Source organism: Heptranchias perlo, chromosome 16, assembly GCF_035084215.1.
Source record: "Heptranchias perlo isolate sHepPer1 chromosome 16, sHepPer1.hap1, whole genome shotgun sequence".
In the NCBI taxonomy this organism is placed as follows: domain Eukaryota; kingdom Metazoa; phylum Chordata; class Chondrichthyes; order Hexanchiformes; family Hexanchidae; genus Heptranchias; species Heptranchias perlo.
This window is the reverse complement of record NC_090340.1, coordinates 63,570,399-63,595,660: the sequence shown is the minus strand read 5'-3', so window position 1 is coordinate 63,595,660 and position 25,262 is coordinate 63,570,399. Positions and strand designations below refer to the sequence as shown.

General features: G+C 52.0%; 1 protein-coding gene across 2 annotated transcripts in view; it reads left to right on the top strand.

Moving 5' to 3' along the window:
• Positions 1–213: 213 nt before the first annotated feature.
• LOC137333389 (BTB/POZ domain-containing protein kctd15) overlaps positions 214–25,262 on the top strand; it is a 40,124-nt gene continuing 15,075 nt past the window's right edge. Inside the window, exons 1-2 of one of the 2 annotated variants that reach the window (XM_067997530.1) lie at positions 214–729; positions 19,663–19,834. In XM_067997530.1, coding sequence (XP_067853631.1) covers positions 19,671–19,834 — 164 coding nt within the window. In that variant the 5' untranslated portion in view covers positions 214–729; positions 19,663–19,670. Of the gene's footprint in view, positions 730–19,658; positions 19,835–25,262 lie in introns of both variants that reach the window. The other variant, XM_067997528.1, reaches the window with a different exon arrangement.

Genomic DNA, 25,262 nt, shown 5'->3' with positions numbered 1-25,262 from the left:
ATTTCTCAACAAGTCCCCACGATTGCTATAATCAGGCTGTGGATAAAGACGTGTCTTGTGTTACTTATTTTCCTCAGAACTGAAAATTTATGCCTAGTTGAAAGTGCCTGGGGGAGTATTACATCAGAAGGAATGACAATGATTAAAATCAGCTCTATTTTTTTTTTGTGTTGGGGGGTGGGGGGAATGTAAAATGTATTAAGAGACGTGACAGAGTCTGTGACAGAACATCTGGTTCGAACCGTTATCCCGGGAGGAGGAGACGGGACCGGGGACCGAGAGACTGAACCGTTAACAAGAGGCAGGGCAAAGAAAATCCCATCACCCTGGGCTCTGGGTCTGGCTGGAAACTGGTTCCCATCATTTCGGGAGGAGAATGTTTATATCTCTCTGTGATTTTCATCTCCAAATGAGCCAGGGAGCGATTTAATCGGAGCGCAGTCTCTGGCCCGCGGCTGCTGCACAGCCCGGGGGGAGAATTCAGGTTTTTCTCTCTCTCTCTCTCTCGCCTCCCTGTGTTATTTAGAGACCGATTTCTGTCTCTCTCCTTTCTTATCCTGCAACAGATCCCAATCTGCTTTTAACACAGAAACACAGAGAGAGAGAGAGAGAAAAATACCCCCCCCCCAAACCAAAAACAAAAATTGCATCGATTGGTGTCCGGGAAGAAGAGAAGGGAAAAAAAAGAGAGAGAAAAAGGAAAGAAAAAAAGGAGGTTTGATGTTCACGGTAAGAATCGCCCGGTTTGTGCCCCGGTGTCCGGCCAGTTTCTGCATCTTTTATTAATTCATCATCAGTTAAAATGCAACTTGCAGCGTCTGGGCTGTTGATACTTTGGGAGTGTTGGTGTTCGAGCCCCCGGTCCCGGAGACCCGCTCCCCCCCCCCCCCCGGTCCCGGAGACCCGCTCCCCCCCCCCCCGGTCCCGGAGACCCGCTCCCCAGTCCCCCCCCCCCCCCGGAGCCCCGGTCCCCGCTCCACCCCCCCCCCCCCGGAGCCCCGCTCCCCCCCCCCCGGTCCCGGAGACCCGCTCCCCAGTCTCCCCCCCGCGGAGCCCCGGTCCCCCCCCGGTACCGGTCCCCGCTCCCCCCCGGTACCGGTCCCCCCCCGCTCCCCCCCCCCGGTCCCGGAGACCCGCTCCCCAGTCTCCCCCCCGCGGAGCCCCGGTCCCCCCCCGGTACCGGTCCCCGCTCCCCCCCGGTACCGGTCCCCCCCCGCTCCCCCCCCCGGTCCCGGAGCCCCGCTCCCCAGTCCCCCCCCCCCGGTCCCCGCTCCCGGTCCCCCCCCCGCTCCCGGAGCCCCGCTCCCCAGTCTCCCCCCCCCCCCCGGTCCCCGCTCCCCCCTCGGTACCGAGCCTCGGTCCCCAGTCTCCCCCCCCCCACCCGGTACCGGAGACAACCGAAGCCATGCTCTCCACCCCCCCCCCCTCCCGGTACCGAGCCCCGGAGCCCCTCTCTCCCCCACCCCCGGTCTCCAGTCTCCCCCCCCCCCCCCCCCAGGTACGGAGCCCCGGTCTCCTCCCCCCCCCGGTACCGAGCCCCGGAGCCCCGGTCTCCCCCCCCCCCCGGAGCCCCGGTCTCCCCCCCCCCCCCCCGGAGCCCCGGTCTCCCCCCCCCCCCGGAGCCCCGGTCTCCCCCCCCCCCCGGAGCCCCGGTCTCCCCCCCCCCCCCCCGGAGCCCCGGTCTCCCCCCCCCCCCCCCCGGAGCCCCGGTCTCCCCCCCCCCCCCCCCGGAGCCCCGGTCTCCCCCCCCCCCCCCCGAGCCCCGGTCTCCCCCCCCCCCCCGGAGCCCCGGTCTCCCCCCCCCCCCGGTCTCCCGGTCTCCCCCCCCCCCCCCGGTCTCCGGTCACTCCGTGCCCAGCTCCTGTGTTATTTGGTTTGAGTTTTGTTGCCGGGGGTCGGAGCAGCTCCCGCGCCGAGATCAGAGCGCAGGAGCCCGGGGAGAGGAGGCAGGGCGAGCCGGGGAGCCGCCGGAGCCCTTCCTGCAAACTCCGAGTCTTGTTCGAAACACAATCTCCTCTGGTCTTATGATTATTATTATTATTTATTATGATTATTATTATTGCAAAGCTGAGTTTATTTTTGTTGTTGGGCTGCCCCTCGATGACCGCGGGCAGAAGCTTTGGGTGTGAGATTTAATGGGGGAAAGTGGAGGGGGAAAGGGGCCAGTCTGGTTTGTGTATTGGAGGAATGAGGAGCGTCGCTTTGTTTAAAGTTCAAATGAATGGCCGGGGCTCCGGGGAGGAGCAGACACAGAAGTTAAAACAAGTTCACAGAGAACCCACAACTCCCACAAGCAAACTGGCAGGGACTTCATCTCAACAGGAAATAAATCTCCCCAATCGGCCTGTGAGCTCCCTCTCCAGTCTCCCCGCACTTTACCAGACCCGCTCCCGCTCCCTTTGCTGCAATGTGTCAGTTCATTCACGGTAGAGATTGTAAAATTAATCTTGTAAGCGAAAAGGGACCTTTAACCTGTCAGATTATTTCTCTCAGGTTATTTGTTGATCAGATTTTCTACGATTATTTGACTATCAGATGATCTATTATTTTGTTTGTCAGATTATCTCCTACACCACCAGTCTGTTATATTATCAATCAGATTATTGATGAGATCTCTTTATCAGAATATCGGTTGGATTACCTATCAGATTAGGTGTTTATCAGGTTATTTATCAGATTATCCAGGGAGTTGTGTATCTGCCTGTCTATCTACCGATTTATAATTTTTTTAGTTTAACTCTGTCTCTCCAATGTTTGTCAATCTGACTGTCTCCCTGTCTGTACCTCATTTGCCCATCCACCCATTGTTAATCTACCCTCTATCAATCTACTGTCTCTCTATTGATCTATCTAATGATGTGGAGATGCCGGTGATGGACTGGGGTGGACAAATGTAAGGAATCTTACAACACCAGGTTATAGTCCAACAATTTTATTTTAAAATCACAAGCTTTCGGAGATTATCCCCTTCGTCAGGTGAATGAGTGAAAGGTTCTCAAATCGCATATCTTATATTAGGCTGGGACACCATCACACCAATCAAAAGGTGTCGTTGGTGTTCAGACAGGTGAGCCACGGAAAACAGTAGGTCCCAATACACTGAATACACATTGTGTCAAATTACACAGACAGAAAGAAAGAGACCCAAATGGCAGAGAGAGAGAATATTAAAAACAGATAACTTTTTTTTCCCCTTGCTGGTGGGGTTACGTGTAGCGTGACATGAACCCAAGATCCCGGTTGAGGCCGTCCTCATGGGTGCGGAACATGGCTATCAATTTCTGCTCGACGATTTTGCGTTGTCGTGTGTCTCGAAGGCCGTCTTGGAGTAAGCTTACCCGAAGATCGGTGGCTGAATGTCCTTGACTGCTGAAGTGTTCCCCGACTGGGAGGGAACCCTCCTGTCTGGCGATTGTTGCGCGGTGTCCGTTCATCCGTTGTTGCAGTGTCTGCATGGTCTCGCCAATGTACCATGCTCCGGGGCATCCTTTCCTGCAACGTTGTCTACCTCATACGTTGCAGGAAAGGATGCCCCAGAGCATGGTACATTGGCGAGACCATGCAGACGCTGCGACAACGGATGAACGGACACTGCGCAACAATCGCCAGACAGGAGGGTTCCCTCCCAGTCGGGGAACACTTCAGCAGTCAAGGACATTCAGCCACCGATCTTCGGGTAAGCTTTCTCCAAGACGGCCTTCGAGACACACGACAACGCAAAATCGTCGAGCAGAAATTGATAGCCAAGTTCCGCACCCATGAGGACGGCCTCAACCGGGATCTTGGGTTCATGTCACGCTACACGTAACCCCACCAGCAAGGGGAAAAAAAAGTTATCTGTTTTTAATATTCTCTCTCTCTCTCTGCCATTTGGGTCTCTTTCTCTCTGTCTGTGTAATTTGACACAATGTGTATTCAGTGTATTGGGACCTACTGTTTTCCGTGGCTAACCTGTCTGAACACCAAAGACACCTTTTGATTGGTGTGATGGTGTCCCAGCCTAATATAAGATATGCGATTTGAGAACCTTTCACTCATTCACCTGACGAAAGGGATAATCTCCGAAAGCTTGTGATTTTAAAATAAAATTGTTGGACTATAACCTGGTGTTGTAAGATTCCTTACATTTGATCTATCTAATGTTATCGGGGTTGGGGCTGGGGCTGTGGAATGGAAGGTGCCTCTTTCAACCCAACGGCTTCCCACTCAGAATATCACCAGGAGTCCGTTATTAAGCAGCTGCCAGTGGTGCAAGTCAACAGCCCATTTCTGCCTCCAGCCCTTGTGTCTCAGTGAACAGAACAGTTCTCAAGGTGCGGACTGGCCAGAACTGGACACAGTGCTCGAGGTGCGGTCTGGCCAGAACTGGACACAGTGCTCGAGGTGGGTCTGGCCAGAACTGGACCCAGTGCTCGAGGTGGGTCTGGCCAGAACTGGACACAGTGCTCGAGGTGGGTCTGGCCAGAACTGGACACAGTGCTCGAGGTGGGTCTGGCCAGAACTGGACACAGTGCTCGAGGTGCGGTCTGGCCAGAACTGGACACAGTGCTCGAGGTGCGGTCTGGCCAGAACTGGACACAGTGCTCGAGGTGGGTCTGGCTAGAACTGGACCCAGTGCTCGAGGTGGGTCTGGCCAGAACTGGACACAGTGCTCGAGGTGGGTCTGGCCAGAACTGGACACAGTGCTCGAGGTGCGGTCTGGCCAGAACTGGACCCAGTGCTCATAAGAACATAGGAAATAGGAGCAGGAGTAGGCCAAGGCTCAAGGTGGGTCTGACTCCGGAACTCTGACTTGTATTCTACTGTTCTGTCTCTGTAGTTCAACATTCTATTGGCTTTGTTGATTGTTGCTCTGCATCGCTTGGAAATTTTGAGTGTCAAATCCACTAAGACTCCTAAGTCTCTTTCCACATTTTACTCCGTATCTAACCCGTGCTGTACCTGCCCCGGGAGTGTTGGATGGGACAGTGTAGAGGGAGCTTTACTCTGTATCAAACCCGTGCTGTACCTGCCCCGGGAGTGTTTGATGGGACAGTGTAGAGGGAGCTTTATTCTGTATCTATCCCGTGCTGTACCTGCCCTGGGAGTGTTTGATGGGACAGCATAGAGAGAGCTTTACTCTGTATCTAACCCGTGCTGTACCTGTCCTGGGAGTGTTTGACGGGACAGCGTAGAGGGAGCTTTACTCTGTATCTAACCCGTGCTGTAACTGCCCTGGGAGTGTTTGATGGGACAGTGTAGAGGGAGCTTTACTCTGTATCTAACCCGTGCTGTAACTGCCCTGGGAGTGTTTGATGGGACAGTGTAGATACTTATGGTGTCCCATAGGAAATGGTCAAGAAATTTCCCCAAAGTATTGGGAACAAGTCCTCCTATTCCTTCAAGCGAGAGCTGGACCTGTTTCTGGCTGGGGCAGAGATCACCTTGTATAACAGGCAGGTATCCTGTAGCCTAAATAAGGTTCAATGTGATGTCCTGGACTAAATTTGATCGCCATGGAGAGTCGGAGAGGAATTATCCAGTGTTTTCCCCCCTAATTGACCTGGGTTTTATCTTGTTTATCACCTTTCCCAGGCGATGACATGACTCCAGGTGGGTGGGGAGTGTTTATATTGTGGTGAACAAGGCATCGCGACTGTGTGGGACAGGCTGGATGGTCCCGTAGGCCTTTTCCTGTCCGATATTTTGGTCTGTTGGTTAAGATACAGCTGTGCGAGTGTCGCAGTGACTGTTTCCTGATGGCGACAACTCACAAACTGAGTGCAGCTTAACTGGCTCACAACAGCTGAATCACTCCAACACTTGTCAATAATCTCAGTTTTGTTTAATTAAGAAGCCAATGCAAAGGTCAAAGTCCCACGGTGCAGGACACCACTGAGAGAGGGAGAGAAAAGAATGTAAATCAAGGAGCAGTGCTTAGCGAGTCCCGAGCTGGGGTTTCAAACGTGGGTGGATTGTAAAAGGAAGAGTCGAGCAAGGGAGGTGAAAAAATCTACAGGTTTAAAGTCCTGGGATAGAATGAGATTGAGTGGGATTCGCTGCGATTAGTCTGGATGGAGGGAGTGTAAGAGTGCTTGGGACAGGGGACTGAGAGTTTAGGGGGAACAAGAGAGAAAGTTTCAGACAATTGACCATACTGCGTTTGACAAATTGGAGAAACAAGAAACTGTAGAATTACACAGTAAATGGTGTCATTGGAGGTTTGAAAATGAATTGGTATCAGCAGTGTAACTTTAAAAATTTTAAAAAGTTTTAGAATTTTTTAGCTTTGAGTTTATTTTTTCTTTCTCTTTTCCAATAACTTTGGACCATGATTGTTGATGACTTCATTGGGGTAACTGTTTTGTTGGAAAGAAAGACTTGCATTTTTATAGCGCCTTTCACGACCTCAGGATGACCCAAAGCGCTGTACAGCCAATGAAATACTTTTGAAGTGTAGTCACTGTTGTAATGTAGGAAACGCGGCAGCCAATTTGTGCACAGCAAGATCCCACAAACAGCAATGTGATAATGACCGGATAATCTGTTTTAGTGATGTTGGTTGAGGGATAAATATTGGCCAGGACACATAAGAAATAGGAGCAGGAATAGGCCATACGGCCCCTCGAGCCTGCTCCGTCATTCAATCAGATCACGGCTGATCTTCGACCTCAACTCCACTTTCCCGCCCAATCCCCATATCCCTTGATTCCCTTAGGGTCCAAATAAGATATACTCAACAACTCAGCATTCACAGCCCTCTGGGGTAGAGAGTTCCAAAGATTCACCACCCTCTGAATGAAGAAATTCCGCCTCATCTCAGTCCTAAATGGCCGACCCCTTATCCTGAGACTATGCCCTCTGGTTCTAGGCTCTCCAGCCAGGGGAAAAACCTCTCAGCATCTACCCTGTTAAACCCCCTCAAAATCTTATATGTTTCAATCAGATTACCTCTCATTCTTCTAAACTCCAGAGAGTATAGGCCCATTCTACTCAATCTCTCATCATAGGTCAATCCTCTCATCCCAGGAATCCATCTAGTGAACTGTCCTTGCACCATCTCCAAGGCAAGTATATCCTTCCTTAGGTAAGGACACCAGGGAGAACTCCCCTGCTCTTCAAATAGTGCCACAGGATCTTTTACACCCACCTGAGAGGGCAGACAGGACCTCAATTAACATCTCATCTGACAGTGTAACACTCTCTCAGCACTGCTGTGCTCTGGGAGTGTCAGCCTGGATTACAGGCTCAAGTCTCTGGAGGGGGACTTGAACCCACGACCTTCTGACTCAGAGGTGAGAGTGCTCCCCACTGAGCCACGGCTGGAGTTACTCAAGGAGGTAGTCTGAGGGAACTGGGCACATATTCACCCAGTTATAGTAAAAACATTATTGACTGTATCTCTACTGATGTTAATCCCTCTCCCTCACACTGTCACTCAGTAACCCCTCTCCCCCCAGCGCCCTGTGTTACTGACTGTATCTCTACTGATGTGAATCCCTCTCCCTCACACCGTCACTCAGTAACCCCTCTCCCCCCAGCGCCCTGTGTTACTGACTGTATCTCTACTGATGTTAATCCCTCTCCCTCACACTGTCACTCAGTAACCCCTCTCTCCCCAGTGCCCTGTGTTACTGACTGTATCTCTACTGATGTTAATCCCCCTCCCTCACACCGTCACTCAGTAACCCCTCTCCCCCCAGCGCCCTGTGGTACTGACTGTATCTCTACTGATGTTAATCCCTCTCCCTCACACTGTCACTCAGTAACCCCTCTCCCCCAGCGCCCTGTGTTACTGACTGTATCTCTACTGATGTTAATCCCTCTCCCTCACACTGTCACTCAGTAACCCCTCTCCCCCAGCGCCCTGTGTTACTGACTGTATCTCTACTGATGTTAATCCCCCTCCCTCACACTGTCACTCAGTAACCCCTCTCCCCCCAGCGCCCTGTGTTACTGACTGTATCTCTACTGATGTGAATCCCCCTCCCTCACACCGTCACTCAGTAACCCCTCTCCCCCCAGCGCCCTGTGTTACTGACTGTATCTCTACTGATGTTAATCCCTCTCCCTCACACTGTCACTCAGTAACCCCTCTCCCCCCAGCGCCCTGTGTTACTGACTGTATCTCTACTGATGTTAATCCCTCTCCCTCACACTGTCACTCAGTAACCCCTCTCCCCCAGCGCCCTGTGTTACTGACTGTATCTCTACTGATGTTAATCCCTCTCCCTCACACTGTCACTCAGTAACCCCTCTCTCCCCAGTGCCCTGTGTTACTGACTGTATCTCTACTGATGTTAATCCCCCTCCCTCACACCGTCACTCAGTAACCCCTCTCCCCCCAGCGCCCTGTGGTACTGACTGTATCTCTACTGATGTTAATCCCTCTCCCTCACACTGTCACTCAGTAACCCCTCTCCCCCAGCGCCCTGTGTTACTGACTGTATCTCTACTGATGTTAATCCCTCTCCCTCACACTGTCACTCAGTAACCCCTCTCCCCCAGCGCCCTGTGTTACTGACTGTATCTCTACTGATGTTAATCCCCCTCCCTCACACTGTCACTCAGTAACCCCTCTCCCCCCAGCGCCCTGTGTTACTGACTGTATCTCTACTGATGTGAATCCCCCTCCCTCACACCGTCACTCAGTAACCCCTCTCCCCCCAGCGCCCTGTGTTACTGACTGTATCTCTACTGATGTTAATCCCTCTCCCTCACACCGTCACTCAGTAACCCCTCTCCCCCCAGCGCCCTGTGTCACCCACTGCTTTGACGATGTGTAGCTGGTTGTACTTGTTGTGTGTGATGATCTCCAGCTTGTCTTGTGGGTAAAATCTCATGGGATCCAAGGTGAGGTAGCCAATTGGATACAAAATTGGCTTGACGACAGAAGACAGAGGGTGGTTGTCGAGGGTTGTTTTTCAAACTGGATGCCTGTGTCCAGCGGTGTGCCTCAGGGATCGGTGCTGGGTCCGCTGTTATTTGTTATTTATATTAATGATTTGGATGAGAATTTAGGAGGCATGGTTAGTAAGTTTGCAGACGACACCAAGATTGGTGGCATTGTGGACAGTGAAGAAGGTTATCTAGGATTGCAACGGGATCTTGATAAATTGGGCCAGTGGGCCGATGAATGGCAGATGGAGTTTAATTTAGATAAATGTGAGGTGATGCATTTTGGTAGATCGAATCGGGCCAGGACCTACTCCGTTAATGGTAGGGCGTTGGGGAGAGTTATAGAACAAAGAGATCTAGGAGTACAGATTCATAGCTCCTTGAAAGTGGAGTCACAGGTGGATAGGGTGGTGAAGAAGGCATTCAGCATGCTTGGTTTCATTGGTCAGAACATTGAATGCAGGAGTTGGGATGTCTTGTTGAAGTTGTACAGGGCATTGGTGAGGCCACACTTGGAGTACTGTGTACAGTTCTGGTCACCCTATTATAGAAAGGATATTATTAAACTAGAAAGAGTGCAGAAAAGATTTACTAGGATGCTACCGGGACTTGATGGTTTGACTTACAGGGAGAGGTTAGACAGACTGGGACTTTATTCCCTGGAGAGTAGGAGGTTAAGGGGTGATCTTATAGAAGTCTATAAAATAATGAGGGGCATAGATAAGGTCGATAGTCAAAATCTTTTCCCAAAGGTAGGGGAGTCTATAACGAGGGGGCACAGATTTAAGGTGAGAGGGGAGAGATACAAAAGGATCCAGAGGGGCAATTTTTTCACTCAAAGGGTGGTGAGTGTCTGGAACGAGCTGCCAGAGGCAGTAGTAGAGGCGGGTACAATTTTGTCTTTTAAAAAGCATTTGGACAGTTACATGGGGAAGATGGGTATCGAGGGATATGGGCCAAGTGCAGGCAATTGGGACTAGCTTAGTGGTATAAACTGGGCGACATGGACATGTTGGGCCGAAGGGCCTGTTTCCATGTTGTAACTTCTATGATTCTATTCGTACAGTGAGGATCCATTTATAAGGGTGCCAGAGAACCTCCCCATTACTTACAGTGTCTCTTCGAGCCCTGGACTCGGTCTTCACTCATCATCCACACATATCTTCCTTCAGACAGGAACCTTGGTCGATTTAACCCCTTCCCTAGCCTAGGGGTACTGAGGGCAATAATATCACCCAAAGTAGTGTTTGGGCTGCTAGCGCCTAACTCAGTGCAGACCAGGGATTGGAATGCAGACTGACCTGGCCTGTACTGCTCAGTACCACAGCCTGTGATGGGTAGATGTAAAAAAGATGTTTCCACTTGTGGGGGAGACCGAAGAATCGTAGAATCATAGAAAGTTACAGCACAGAAGGAGGCCATTCGGCCCATCGTGTCCGTGCCAGCCGAAAAAGAGATATCCATCTTAATCCCACTTTCCAACACTTGGTCCGTAGCCCTGTGGGTTTCGGCACTTCAAGAGCACATCCAGGTACTTTTTAAATGAGTTGAGGGTTTCTGCCTCTACCACCCTCTCAGGCAGTGAGTTCCAGACCCCCACCACCCTCTGGGTGAAAAAAATTCTCCTCAGCTCCTCTCTAATCCTTCCACCAATTACTTTAAATCTCTGCCCCCTGGTCACTGACCCCTCTGCTAAGGGAAATAGGTCCTCCCTATTCACTATCTAGTCCCGTCATAATTTTATACACCTCAATTAAATCTCCCCTCAGTCTCCTCTGTTCCAAAGAAAACAACCCCAGCCTATCCAATCTTTCCTCATAGCTAAAATTCTCCAGTCCTGGCAACATCCTCGTAAATCTCCTCTGCACCCTCTCTAGTGCAATCACATCTTTCCTGTAATGTGGTGACCAGAACTGTATGCAGTACTCAAGCTGTGGCCTATCTAGTGTTTTGTACAGTTCCAGCATAACCTCCCTGCTCTTATATTCTATGCCTTGGCTAATAAAGTATCCTGAATGCCTTTTTAACCACCTTATTTACCTGTCCTGCTACCTTCAGGGATCTGTGGACATGCACTCCAAGGTCCCTCACTTCCTCTATACCTCTCAGTATCCTCCCATTTATTGTGTATTCCCTTGCCTTGTTTGCCCTCCCCAAATGCATTACCTCACACTTCTCTGGATTGAATTCCATTTGCCACTTTTCTGCCCATCTGGCCAGTCCATTGATATCTTCCTGCAGTCTACAGCTTTCCTCCTCAATGTCAACCACACGGCCAATTTTTGTATCATCTGCAAACTTTTTGATCAAACATTCAAATCCAAATCGCCAAATCAAACCAGAACTAGGGTCCATAAATATAAGAGAGTCGCTAATAAACCCAATAGGGAATTCAGGAGAAACTTCTTTACCCAGAGAGTGGTGAGAATGTGGAACTCACTCCCACAAGGAGTAGTTGAGGCGAATAGTGTAGATACATTTAAGGGGAAACTCGATAAACACATGAGGGAGAAAGGAATAGAAGGATATGGAGATAGGGTGAGATGAAATAGGGAGGGAGGAGGCTCTTGTGGAGCATAAATGCCGGCATAGAGCAGTTGGGCCGAATGGCCTGTTTCTGTGCTATTAAATTCTATGTAATTTGGAGAAAAAGTCAATTTTTTTTTACTTCCAGAAAATTTCAAACAAGGGGGAGGGGGAAAAGCAATAAAATGGTGTACTGTATTTGAAAACAATTTAATATATTAAAAATCGATTAAACCTGCCTGCTAGTAGCACCTCGTGCTGCGTTCTCTTTGAAACATTTAGTTTAATATTATATCACTATCTGTGTACTCCTTCACTGTGTTATTACATTCTTGCCTTGAGTCAAGATCAGGTTTTATTGGACGAGGTTTCTGCGGGGGAGGGGAGTTCAACGTTTTTCCACTAAAGAAAGACAGAAGTTGCATTTATATAGCGCCTTTCACCTCCTCAGGACGTCCAAAAGCGCTTTACAACCAAAGAAATACTTTTTGAAGTGTAGTCACTGTTTGTAATGTAGGAAACGTGGCAGCCCATTTGTGCACAGCAAGATCCCACAAACAGCAATGTGATAATGACCGGATAACCTGTCTTTTAGTGGTGTTGGTTGAGGGATAAATATCGGCCCAGGACACTTTGCGTCAATATTGGCTTCTCCTGAAGGATGTGAGTTGCCCCACCCCTGCTCCGACGGAGCGCCGAGCAGCACCGTCCTGTTTTGAGAGTGAGTCGGAGTTTCCTGTCTGCGCCGCACATCTGGGTCGTGACAATCAGTGGATTGCGTGTCAGCTCCAGTGCTTCCCAATCCCGATCCCAGCGTCTCCCTCCCCATCGGGTTCAGCAAAGGGGAGAGTCGGCCGCCGTTCCTGATCAGAATCACCAACCAGCGGAATGTGTGTGTTCCCGGACACCGGGCGAGGAGAGGGTTAAATCTGACTGTGTTATCTTCCCCCACAGCAGTCAAGTAGACTGCCCACATGTGAGGACTGTTCCACTGAGCTGGGCCAGGAGGATGGAGTGAGTGACTGTGTTAAATGCTGCAATGAGGGCGAGGCCGATAGTCACTTTGTCGGGGCCTATGGAAGGGGTGCAGGCTGGATTGGAGGGATTCAGTTTTCCGATATCTGCTCCCAGCTGGGAACATGCAGTGATAAAATCATCCCTGTGAAGAATGGTCTCTTGGGTGAGACACTGGAGGGTCTCCTGAACTCGTGGAACCCGTACCCCAGTGAGAGTCAGTGTCTGTGGGACCCCATACCCCAGTGAGAGTCAGTGTCTGTGGGACCCGTACCCCAGTGAGAGTCGGTGTCTGTGGGACCCGTACCCCAGTGAGAGTCGGTGTCTGTGGGACCCGTACCCCAGTGAGAGTCGGTGTCTGTGGGACCCGTACCCCAGTGAGAGTCGGTGTCTGTGGGACCCGTACCCCAGTGAGAGTCGGTGTCTGTGGGACCCGTACCCCAGTGAGAGTCGGTGTCTGTGGGACCCGTACCCCAGTGAGAGTCGGTGTCTGTGGGACTCGTACCCCAGTGAGAGTCGGTGTCTGTGAGACCCGTACCCCAGTGAGAGTCAGTGTCTGTGGGACCCGTACCCCAGTGAGAGTCAGTGTCTGTGAGACCCATACCCCAGTGAGAGTCAGTGTCTGTGAGACCCATACCCCAGTGTGAGTCAGTGTCTGTGAGACCCGTACCCCAGTGAGAGTCAGTGTCTGTGAGACCCGTACCCCAGTGTGAGTCAGTGTCTGTGAGACCCGTACCCCAGTGAGAGTCGGTGTCTGTGGGACCCGTACCCCAGTGAGAGTCGGTGTCTGTGGGACCCGTACCCCAGTGAGAGTCGGTGTCTGTGGGACCCGTACCCCAGTGTGAGTCATAGAACTGTAGACCGGTGAGAAGCAATGCCTTTGGAACGATGGGTACTGTACACAGCCAGTCCCTCTCTCGATGGGTACTGTAATGTGCTGGCCCCTCTCTTCCCCACCTGGTGCCCTCTCTGTTTCTGAACTGGTCCAGCTGTATTGCAGCCAGTATTTGGCGATTGTCGTTCCCTCGTACATGGAGGCAGTGATCACACACACACCCAAGAATCCTTTCAGCCTTTCGAGGGACACAGAGAGCGGTGCAGGAAATGTGTCATCAAACTGCATGTCTCTGAATCACAGTGAGTTGCATCATTGCAAAAATACAGCACCTCCCTGCCTGAGGCTCAGCCCCAGGCCTGACTCCGAGCAGCAACTCCCAACATTCATCGTGTTACGGTTAGAATAAAAGGCAAAAGGGGCGTCTGTTTCACTCCACTCTACACCACAGGGACCCAGTCAGACTGGACCGGGCAGCAGGACTGGTATCGGTAAATCAACTGGGCGAGAAATCGGAAACAAAAACACATTGACAAGAAAAGCCCCACCCCCAGCATACATCCCCATACCAACCCCCAGCACCCCTTGAGGGAGTACTGACCCTCCGACAGTGCAGCACTCCCTCAGTACTGACCCTCCGACAGTGCAGCACTCCCTCAGTACTGACCCTCCGACAGTGCAGCGCTCCCTCAGTACTGACCCTCCGACAGTGCAGCGCTCCCTCAGTACTGACCCTCCGACAGTGCGGCACTCCCTCAGTACCGATCCTCCCTCAGTACTGACCCTCCGACAGTGCGGCGCTCCCTCAGTACTGACCCTCCGACAGTGCAGCACTCCCTCAGTACCGACCCTCCGACAGTGCGGCACTCCCTCAGTACCGATCCTCCCTCAGTACCGACCCTCCGACAGTGCGGCGCTCCCTCAGTACTGACCCTCCGACAGCGCAGCGCTCCCTCAGTACTGACCCTCTGACAGTGCAGCACTCCCTCAGTACCGACCCTCCAACAGTGCGGCGCTCCCTCAGTACCGATCCTCCCTCAGTACCGACCCTCCGACAGTGCGGCGCTCCCTCAGTACTGACCCTCCGACAGCGCAGCGCTCCCTCAGTACTGACCCTCCGACAGTGCTGCACTCCCTCAGTACTGACCCTCCGACAGTGCGGCACTCCCTCAGTACTGACCCTCCGACAGCGCGGCGCTCCCTCAGTACCGACCCTCCGACAGTGCGGAGCTCCCTCAGTACCGACCCTCCGACAGTGCGGTGCTCCCTCAGTACTGACCCTCCGACAGTGCGGCGCTCCCTCAGTACCGACCCTCTGACAGTGCGGCGCTCCCTCAGTACCGACCCTCCGACAGTGCAGCACTCCCTCAGTACCGACCCTCCGACAGTGCGGCACTCCCTCAGTACCGACCCTCCGACAGTGCAGCACTCCCTCAGTACCGACCCTCCGACAGTGCGGCACTCCCTCAGTACTGGAGTGGGAATGTTAGTCCTAGATTTTGTGCTTAAATCTCTGGAGTGAGATTTGAACCTATGACCTTCTGACTCAGAGGCGAGAGGTGACACCCACTGAGCCACGGCTGATACAATAACACAGCTCGGACAAGAAATGACACTTACACAGAAAGCCCAAGAGAAACTGCGCTGGATTGGGGAACGTTTCAGGAATGGAAACGGCTCGAGTCCCTTTCATGGCCCTGCACGCAGAGCAAGCAGCGCTGGGTAGACAACGTCAGGAGAGACTTGTCACAGAAAGGGGTACCGATGACTGAAGCAACCCAGCTCGTTCAGAATCCACAACAGTGGAGTGAATTCGCTCGTCCTCATCGTCGCTGCTGAGCCGATGGATGGGAATTTACTAATAGTGGTAAAGTAAGAAAGACAGAACTTGCATTTATATAGTGCCTTTCATGACCTCAGGACGCCTCAAATCCCTTCACAGCCAACGAAGTACTTTTTGAAGTGTAGTCACTGTTTGTAATGTAGAAACGTGTCAGCCAATTTGTGCACAGCAAGATCCCACAAACAGCAATGTGATAACAACCAGATAATCTGTATTACTGATGTTGGTTGAGGGATAGATATTGTCTGGGATAGATATTGTCTCGGACCTCGGGGAGAACTCCCCTGCAATCAAATTGCTCGTACTCTTTTCAACTTTATTTTCAAATCAGTAGGTGCCACAAATTAACTCAACCAATTATCATCAATATCCTTCGTGTGGCCACGGTTACCATGGCATAATGAACACATCAAAAATTTCATAATTCTGGAACAAAACTTACCTGGAAGGTCACTGATCCTCTGTTAATACAATGGCCCAGTGGCTTTCTACCCATGGGCCTGTGGGTCTGTCTGGGGTTTGCCTCAAGTCATTGTCACAGAGATTTTATTCTTCAGCTGGGATGGAGAGATACAGCTCCAGTTAACAAATTCTGGGGGAGAGGGAGAGGTGGAGAGGGAGAGAGAGAGGGGGAGGGGGAGGGAGAGAGAGGGAGAGAGAGAAAGGAGAAGGAGAGGGAGGGAGAGAGGGGAGGGAGTGGGAGTGGGGGAGAGAGAGAGGGGGGAGGGGGGGAGAGAGAGAGGGGGGAGGGGGAGAGAGAGAGAGGGGGGAGGGAGAGAGAGAGGGGGGAGGGGGTGCGAGAGGGGGGAGAGAGAGGAGGGAGAGAGACGGAGGGAGAGAGGGGGAGGGAGAGAGGGGGAGGGGAGAGATAGAGAGAGAGGGAGGGAGGGGGAGAGAATGGAGAAGGGGAGGGAGAGAGAGGGAGTAGGGAAGAGAGGGAGCGGGGAAGAGAGGGGGTGGGGGAGAGAGAGGGGGAGGGGGGGAGAGAGGGGGAGGGGAGAGAGAAAGGGGGAGGGGATAGAGAGAAAGGAGAAGGGGAGAGAGAGGAAGCGGGGAAGAGAGAGGGGGGAGGGGAAGAGAGAGAGAGAGGGAGGGGAGAGACGGGGATGGAGTGAAGGGGAGAGAGGGAGGGAGACAGATACAAAGGGATGGAAGTTTTGCTACACTTGTATGAAGCTCTGGTTAGACTCCATTTGGAGAACTGCCTTCAGTTCCGGGCACCGCACCTCAGGAAAGATATATTGGCCTTGGAGGAGGCAGCACAGATTCACAAGAACGATACTGGAGCTAAAAGGGTTAAATTATGAGGACACCAGTATCACAACCTGACACAGCGAATTGTTCACCAAACAATTTCCCCGAGGAATAACTTGCTGTATAATTTCTAAATCAGATGGACTATCCTGTATTAATATATATATCTCTCTAAAGCAGGGGATCATGTATCTATTATATTATATATACAGTAGATGGCTATCCCATATCTTTTTTTTATTAATTCTTGGGATGTGGGCGTCGCTGGCGAGGCCGGCATTTATTGCCCATCCCTAATTGCCCCTTGAGAAGGTGGTGGTGAGCCGCCTTCTTGAACCGCTGCAGTCCGTGTGGTGAAGGTTCTCCCACAGTGCTGTTAGGAAGGGAGTTCCAGGATTTTGACCCAGCGACGATGAAGGAACGGCGATATATTTCCAAGTCGGGACGGTGTGTGACTTGGAGGGGCGGTGTGTGACTTGGAGGGGAACGTGCAGGTGGTGTTGTTCCCAGGTACCTGCTGCTCTTGACCTTCTAGGTGGTAGAGGTCGCGGGTTTGGGAGGTGCTGTCGAAGAAGCCTTGGCGAGTTGCTGCAGTGCATCCTGTGGATGGTACACACTGCAGCCACAGTGCGCCGGTGGTGAAGGGAGTGAATGTTTAGGGTGGTGGATGGGGTGCCAATCAAGCGGGCTGCTTTGTCCTGGATGGTGTCGAGCTTCTTGAGTGATGTTGGAGCTGCACTCATCCAGGTAAGTGGAGAGTCTGGTGCTGATGCCTTAAACCAACTTGAAAAAGAACTTGGAAGCTGAATTACTAGATTTATATTAGCTGGAGAAGGAATTTGTCACATCTTAAGGAATTTAGTGTCGGTGAGCATTCATTAGAATTCTTTACGTTGTTTGTGTGTCCCTCACGGCCTATGTATTTTTGACTTTGTATTTCTAATAAGCAAATCTTCTTTTCTCTCTTTGAGGTGTTTTGTAGTGAACCAGCTGGATTCAAATGCACTTAATTACAGCTGTGTCAGCCTCTGTGCGTTTCCTGAATATTTGATCAGGCACTTGGTGTCTCAGAGGCTACATCAGCACCTGACAATCACAGCTGTTAGTGAAGGTGTAACAACTCTGCAGCTGTCAGGATGTGTAAAGTTCAGAATTGCCCTCTCAATTTTCCCAAGATAATATACCTTCTGCCTTTCCATCATCTCCTGACTCATTGCTGGGGTCCGCAGCATTGCTCATCTGCCTCTTCCTCTTACGGTGAGCCCGACTAGTAACTAGGGGGTCGCCAACTCAGGTTGGACATATTCCCGGAGGTTTCATTACATGATCTCTTGCCTTCAATTGCCCTGCCCCCGCTCTCCCGCCATTGGTCGTCCAACACGCCCATCCTCGCGACCCCCCCCCTCCACACACTCCCGCCATTGGTCGCCCAACACGCCCATCCTCGCGACCCCCCCTCCACACACTCCCGCCATTGGTCGTCCAACACGCCCATCCTCGCGACCCCCCCCTCCACACACTCCCGCCATTGGTCGCCCAACACGCCCATCCTCGCAAATCCCCCACACACACACTCCCGCCATTGGTCGCCCATCCTCGGGACACCCCACACTCCCGCCATTGGTCGCCCATCCTTGGGACACCCCCCCGCCTCCACACTCCCGCCATTGGTCGCCCATCCTCATTATCATCTGTTGATATCTGGTGCTGCACACAGGAAGAGAATGTACAGTTTTATTAAGTGAGGAATAATACAACATTTGAAGTGTAAATGTGTCCCTTTAAGTAAACGCTGGGTGTATGAGAAGAAAATTCAGCCCCGTACAGGAGTGGCCTGTGGATCATATACACCTCCCTTAACCTTTGTACTTCATTTTACCCCATTCAATATTTCATAGAATCATAGAATCATAGAAGTTACAACATGGAAACAGGCCCTTCGGCCCAACATGTCCATGTCGCCCAGTTTATACCACTAAGCTAGTCCCAATTGCCTGCACTTGGCCCATATCCCTCGATACCCATCTTCCCCATGTAACTGTCCAAATGCTTTTTAAAAGACAAAATTGTACCCGCCTCTACTACTGCCTCTGGCAGCTCGTTCCAGACACTCACCACCCTTTGAGTGAAAAAATTGCCCCTCTGGATCCTTTTGTATCTCTCCCCTCTCACCTTAAATCTGTGCCCCCTCGTTATAGACTCCCCTACCTTTGGGAGAATACACATCAAAATAGTATATAAATCCTACCAGTTGGGGGAAGGTCTCTCGTGTTTAACTGCAATGCGGGCATGGTCCTGGGCTTTGGTAGCACTGGGAGATGGTCCTGGGCTTTGGTAGCACTGGGAGATGGTCCTGGGCTTTGGTAGCACTGGGAGATGGTCCTGGGCTTTGGTAGCACTGGGAGATGGTCCTGGGCTTTGGTAGCACTGGGAGATGGTCCTGGGCTTGGGTAGCACTGGGAGATGGTCCTGGGCTTTGGTAGCACCGGGAGATGGTCCTGGGCTTTGGTAGCACTGGGAGATGGTCCTGGGCTTTGGTAGCACTGGGAGATGGTCCTGGGCTTTGGTAGCACTGGGAGATGGTCCTGGGCTTTGGTAGCACTGGGAGATGGTCCTGGGCTTTGGTAGCACTGGGAGATGGTCCTGGGCTTTGGTAGAGTTGGAGTGGAGCTCCTGGAGTTTGGCAGTGTTGTATAGGGGGAACACTTGGGATTGTTAGAACTGGGAGAGGGAGGTGTGGAATGTGGGGAGGGCACAGGACTGACATACCCCATTGTTTCATAGTAGGTACAGTGCAGGAGGAGGCCATTCGGCCCATCGAATTAGTCCCACTCCCCCTGCTCTTTCCCCATAGCCCTGCAAATATTTCCTTTTCAAGTATTTATCCAATTCCCTTTTGAAAGTTATTATTGAATCTGCTTCCACCGCCCTTTCAGGCAGCGCATTCCAGATCATCACAACTCGCTGCCTAAAAAGAATTCTCATCTCCCCTCTAGTTCTTTTGCCGATCACCTTAAATCCGTGTCCTCTGGTGACCGACCCTCCTGCCACTGGAAACAGTTTCTCCTTATTTACTCTATCAAAACTGTTCATGATTTTGAACACCTCGATCAAACCTCCCCTTAACCTTCTCTGTTCTAAGGAGAACAACCCCAGCTTCTCCAGTCTCTCCACATAACTGAAGTCCCTCATCCCTGGAACCATTCCAGTAAATCTCGTGGCAGGGCTCCCTGAGAAGCAGGCAGGCCGAAACTGGAACAATATCTTTGTTTGTTTCTTATTTTTATTCTGCCCGTGTTTTGTTTCCAGGAAGGAAGAACAATGTCGCGTCTCTCGCTGACCCGCTCCCCCGTCTCTCCTGTGGCGTCTCAGGGCATCCCGCTGCCAGCTCAGCTCACCAAATCCAACGCACCTGTTCACATTGATGTTGGAGGACACATGTACACCAGCAGCCTAGCGACCTTAACCAAATACACAGACTCCAGGTAAGGGCATCAATGTATGAGCACACCGCACACTCAATAACTCCGTCAGCAGGAAGTCAGTGCTTAGAACAGCAACCTCTGGACCACAAGTTTCAAACCAGCTCTGGCTGATGGAATAGCAGACCCCCCCCCTTCTCCCCTCCCTCTGATGGACAGTCCCCTCTCTCCCCTCCCACTGATGGACAGTCCTCTCTCTCCCCTCCCACTGATGGACAGTCCCCTTCTCCCCTCCCACTGATGGACAGTCCACTATCTCCCCTCCCACTGATGGACAGTCCCCCCTTCTCCCCTCCCACTGATGGACAGTCCCCTCTCTCCCCTCCCCACTGATGGACAGTCCCCTCTCTCCCCTCTCACTGATGGACAGTCCCCTCTCTCCCCTCCCTCTGATGGACAGTCCCCTCTCTCCCCTCCCACTGATGGACAGTCCCCTCTCTCCCCTCCCTCTGATGGACAGTCCCCTCTCTCCCCTCCCTCTGATGGACAGTCCCCTCTCTCCCCCTCCCACTGATGGACAGTCCCCTCTCTCCCCTCCCACTGATGGACAGTCCCCTCTCTCCCCTCTCACTGATGGACAGTCCCCTCTCTCCCCTCCCACTGATGGACAGTCCCCTCTCTCCCCTCTCACTGATGGACAGTCCCCTCTCTCCCCTCCCACTGATGGACAGTCCCCTCTCTCCCCTCCCACTGATGAACAGTCCCCCTCTCTCCCCTCCCACTGATGGACAGTCCCCTCTCTCCCCTCCCACTGATGGTCAGTCCCCTCTCTCCCCTCCCACTGATGGGCAGTCCCCTCTCTCCCCTCTCACTGATGGACAGTCCCCTCTCTCCCCTCCCACTGATGGTCAGTCCCCTCACTCCCCTCCCACTGATGGACAGTCCCCTCTCTCCCCTCTCACTGATGGACAGTCCCCTCTCTCGCCTCCCACTGATGGACAGTCCCCTCTCCTCCCCTCTCACTGCTGGGCAGTCCCCTCTCTCCCCTCCCACTGATGGACAGTCCCCTCTCTCCCCTCCCTCTGATGGACAGTCCCCTCTCTCCCCTCTCACTGATGAACAGTCCCCTCTCTCCCCTCTCCCACTGATGGACAGTCCCCTCTCTCCCCTCTCCTCACTGATGAACAGTCCCCTCTCTCCCCTCCCCACTGATGGACAGTCCCCTCTCTCCCCTCTCCCACTGATGAACAGTCCCCTCTCTCCCCTCTCACTGATGGACAGTCCCATCTCTCCCCTCTCACTGATGGACAGTCCCCTCTCTCCCCTCTCCCACTGATGAACAGTCCCCTCTCTCCCCTCCCCACTGATGGACAGTCCCCTCTCTCCCCTCCCACTGATGGACAGTCCCCTCTCTCCCCTCCCACTGATGGTCAGTCCCCTCTCTCCCCTCTCACTGATGGACAGTCCCCTCTCTCCCCTCCCACTGATGGACAGTCCCCTCTCTCCCCTCCCACTGATGGTCAGTCCCCTCTCTCCCCTCTCACTGATGAACAGTCCCCTCTCTCCCCTCCCACTGATGGACAGTCCCCTCTCTCCCCTCCCACTGATGGTCAGTCCCCTCTCTCCCCTCCCACTGATGGACAGTCCCCTCTCTCCCCTCTCACTGATGGACAGTCCCCTCTCTCCCCTCTCACTGATGGACAGTCCCCCTCTCTCCCCTCTCACTGATGGACAGTCCCCTCTCTCGCCTCCCACTGATGGACAGTCCCCTCTCTCCCCTCCCACTGATGGACAGTCCCCTCTCTCCCCTCTCACTGATGGACAGTCCCCTCTCTCCCCTCCCACTGATGGACAGTCCCCTCTCTCCCCTCTCACTGATGGACAGTCCCCTCTCTCCCCTCCCACTGATGGACAGTCCCCTCTCTCCCCTCCCACTGATGGACAGTCCCCTCTCTCCCCTCCCACTGATGGACAGTCCCCTCTCTCCCCTCCCACTGATGGACAGTCCCCTCTCTCCCCTCCCACTGATGGACAGTCCCCTCTCTCCCCTCCCCACTGATGGACAGTCCCCTCTCTCCCCTCTCACTGTGTCTGCCCATTTCACCAGTCTGTCTCTGTCCTCCTGAAGTCTGTTACTATCCTCCACATTGTTTACTACATTTCCAAATTTTGTGTCATCTGCAAACTTTGAAATTCTCCCCTCTATACCCAAGTCCAGGTCATTAATATATATCAAAAAGGGCAGTGGTCCTAATACTGACCCCTGGGGAACACCACTGTAAACTTCCCTCCAGTCTGAAAAACAACCGTTCACCACTACTCTCTGCTTTCTGTCCCTGAGCCAGTTTTATATCCACGCTGACACTGTCCCTTTAATCCCATGGGCTTTAATTTGGCTAACAAGTCTATTATGCGGCACTTTATCAAATGCCTTTTGAAAGTCCATATACACAACATCCACCGCACTACTCTTTTACTGTTTATATGTTTATAAGAGCCTTTTGGGATCCCTTTTATTTTAGCCGCAAATCTATTCTCGTACTCTGTCTTTGCCCCTCTTATTTCCTTTTTCACATCTCCTCTGTACTTTCTGTATTCAGCCTGGTTCTCCACTGTATTATGAATTTTACATTTATCATAAGCCTCCTTTTTCTGTTTCATTTTAATCTCTATATCTTTAGTCACCCAGGGAGCTCGAGCTTTGGGTGTCCTTCCTTTCCCCCTCGTGGGGATGTGTCTACTCTGTAGCCGAACCAACTCCTCCTTGAAGGTCTCCCATTGTTCAATTACTGTTTTGTCCAACAAGTTCTGATTCCAACCCACCTGGGCAAGATCCCTTTTTAACTCACTGAAATTAGCCCTCCTCCAGTTAAGTATTTTTACGCTTGATTGTTCCATGTCTCTTTCCATAACTATTCAAAACCAAATGATATTATGATCACTGTTCACCAAATGCTCCCCCACTGGAACATGCTCCACTTGCCCCACTTCATTCCCCAGAACTAGTTCCAGCACTGCTTCCTTCCTCGTTGGGCTGGAAATATACTGATCAAGAAAGTTCTCTTGTACACATTTCAGGAATTCCTCCCCCTCTTTGCCCTTCACAAAGACTGGGAATGGCATAGTCGAGGGTACAATTCTGAGACTGGTGTTTAGGACGTATATCCAACCTCAACCGAACGTCTGCGGAGAATGTTTGATGGGACAGTGTAGAGGGAGCTTTACTCTGTATCTAACCTGTGCTGTACCTGCCCTGGGAGTGTTTGATGGGACAGTGTAGAGGGAGCTTTACTCCGTATCTAACCCGTGCTGTACCTGCCCTGGGAGTGTTTGATGGGACAGTGTAGAGGGAGCTTTACTCTGTATCTAACCCGTGCTGTACCTGCCCTGGGAGTGTTTGATGGGACAGTGTAGAGGGAGCTTTACTCTGTATCTAACCCTGTACCTGCCCTGGGAGTGTTTGATGGGACAGTGTAGAGGGAGCTTTACTCCGTATCTAACCTGTGCTGTACCTGCCCTGGGAGTGTTTGATGGGACAGTGTAGAGGGAGCTTTACTCTGTATCTAACCCGTGCTGTACCTGCCCTGGGAGTGTTTGATGGGACAGTGTAGAGGGAGCTTTACTCTGTATCTAACCAATGCTGTACCTGCCATGGGAGTGTTTGATGGGACAGTGTAGAGGGAGCTTTACTCTGTATCTAACCCATGCTGTACCTGCCCTGGGAGTGTTTGATGGGACAGTGTAGAGGGAGCTTTACTCTGTATCTAACCCGTGGAGTACCTGCCCTGGGAGTGTTTGATGGGACAGTGTAGAGGGAGCTTTACTCTGTATCTAACCCGTGCTGTACCGGCCCTGGGAGTGTTTGATGGGACAGTGTAGAGGGAGCTTTACTCTGTATCTAACCCTGTACCTGCCCTGGGGGTGTTTGATGGGACAGTGTAGAGGGACGGGATGTTGGGTGTGGGCTTGATCGTACTGTCCCCGTCTCTCGCGGTGGGATGGGTCCCATGAGCCCCGACCACCCACAGGCACCTCACCCCAGTGGCCGTTCTGGACAGTGTGTCCCCAGACAATGACTGCTCTGATCTTTAGCACCATGGCTGTGTTTCTCATTCAGTGTCTGGTGGTATTGAGAGTGACACAGAGATGAAGCAGGAATATAAAACCCCAGGCATAGAAGAGGCTGCTTATTGATTGTGTAAAGTGTTTTGCATCGATTTCTCAGAGCCCTTGCATCTGTGAAGAAATGTTTCTCTGGTCAGACGCCATTGCCTGTAAAGACCCAGCCCCTGGTGCAGAGACGCAGAGAGGACATTAACTCCCACTGGACTCATTTTGGCTACAGTTCCAAAATAAAATTGGGTTTAATCAGGGACCCTGCATGATGTGGTTGTCATGGTTTCAGCCCCATACTCTGTGTTGGGTTTAAATAGGATATTGTCATATAACCCTCGTGCTTTTATGTGGGGGTATATTCGGAATTTACAGCACAGAAACAGGCCATTCGGCCCAACTGGTCTGTGCTGGTGTTTATGCTCCACACGAGCCTCCTCCTTCCCTGCTTCATCTCACCCTATCAGCATATCCTTCTATTCCTTTCTCCCTCATGTGTTTATCCAGCTTCCCCTTAATTGCACCTTGTTAGTCGCCTCAACTACTCCATGTGGTAACAAGGACAGCAATCTCAGGAGAGCGATAGTGATAGGGGATTCTATAGTTAGGGGAACAGACAGGCGTTTCTGTGGTTGCAGATGTGATTCCAGGATGGTGTGTTGCCTCCCTGGTGCCAGGGCCAAGGGTGTCACTGAGTGGCTGCAGAACATTCTGGAGTGGCAGGGGTGAACAGCTAGAGGTCGTGGTCCATATCGGTACGAACGACATCGGTACAAAGAGGGAAGAGGTCCTGCAGGCAGATTTTAAGGAGTTACGAAAGAGATTAACAAGCAGGACCTCAAAGGTAGTAATCTCTGGATTACTCCCGGTGCCACACGCTAGTGAGTATAGAAATAGAAGGATAGAGCAGATGAATGCGTGGCTGGAGAGATGGTGCAGGAGGGAGGGCTTTAGATTCCTGGGGCATTGGGACCAGTTCTGGGGAAGGTGGGACCTGTACAGGCCGGACGGGTTGCACCTCAACAGAGCTGGGACCAATGTCCTCGTGGGGAGGTTCACTAGTGCTGTGAGGAGGGGTTTGGTTAAACTAATTTGGAAGGGGGATGGGCACCAGGATGTAGCATTGGAAAAGGAGAAACAAGAGGCACAAAGGATTGGGAGAGAAAGATAGCACTAGAATAAGAAATAGTACAGTATGAGGTGGGATCAGACTAAGAGAGAGTAAAAGAAGGTCTACGCTTGGTTTACACTGCATGTGTGTAAATGCACGAAGTGTGGTAAACAAGGTCGGTGAGCTGCAGGCGCAAATAGCCACATGGGAATATGATGTCGTGGTGATAACGGAGACCTGGCTCAAAAAAGGGCAGGATTGGGTCCT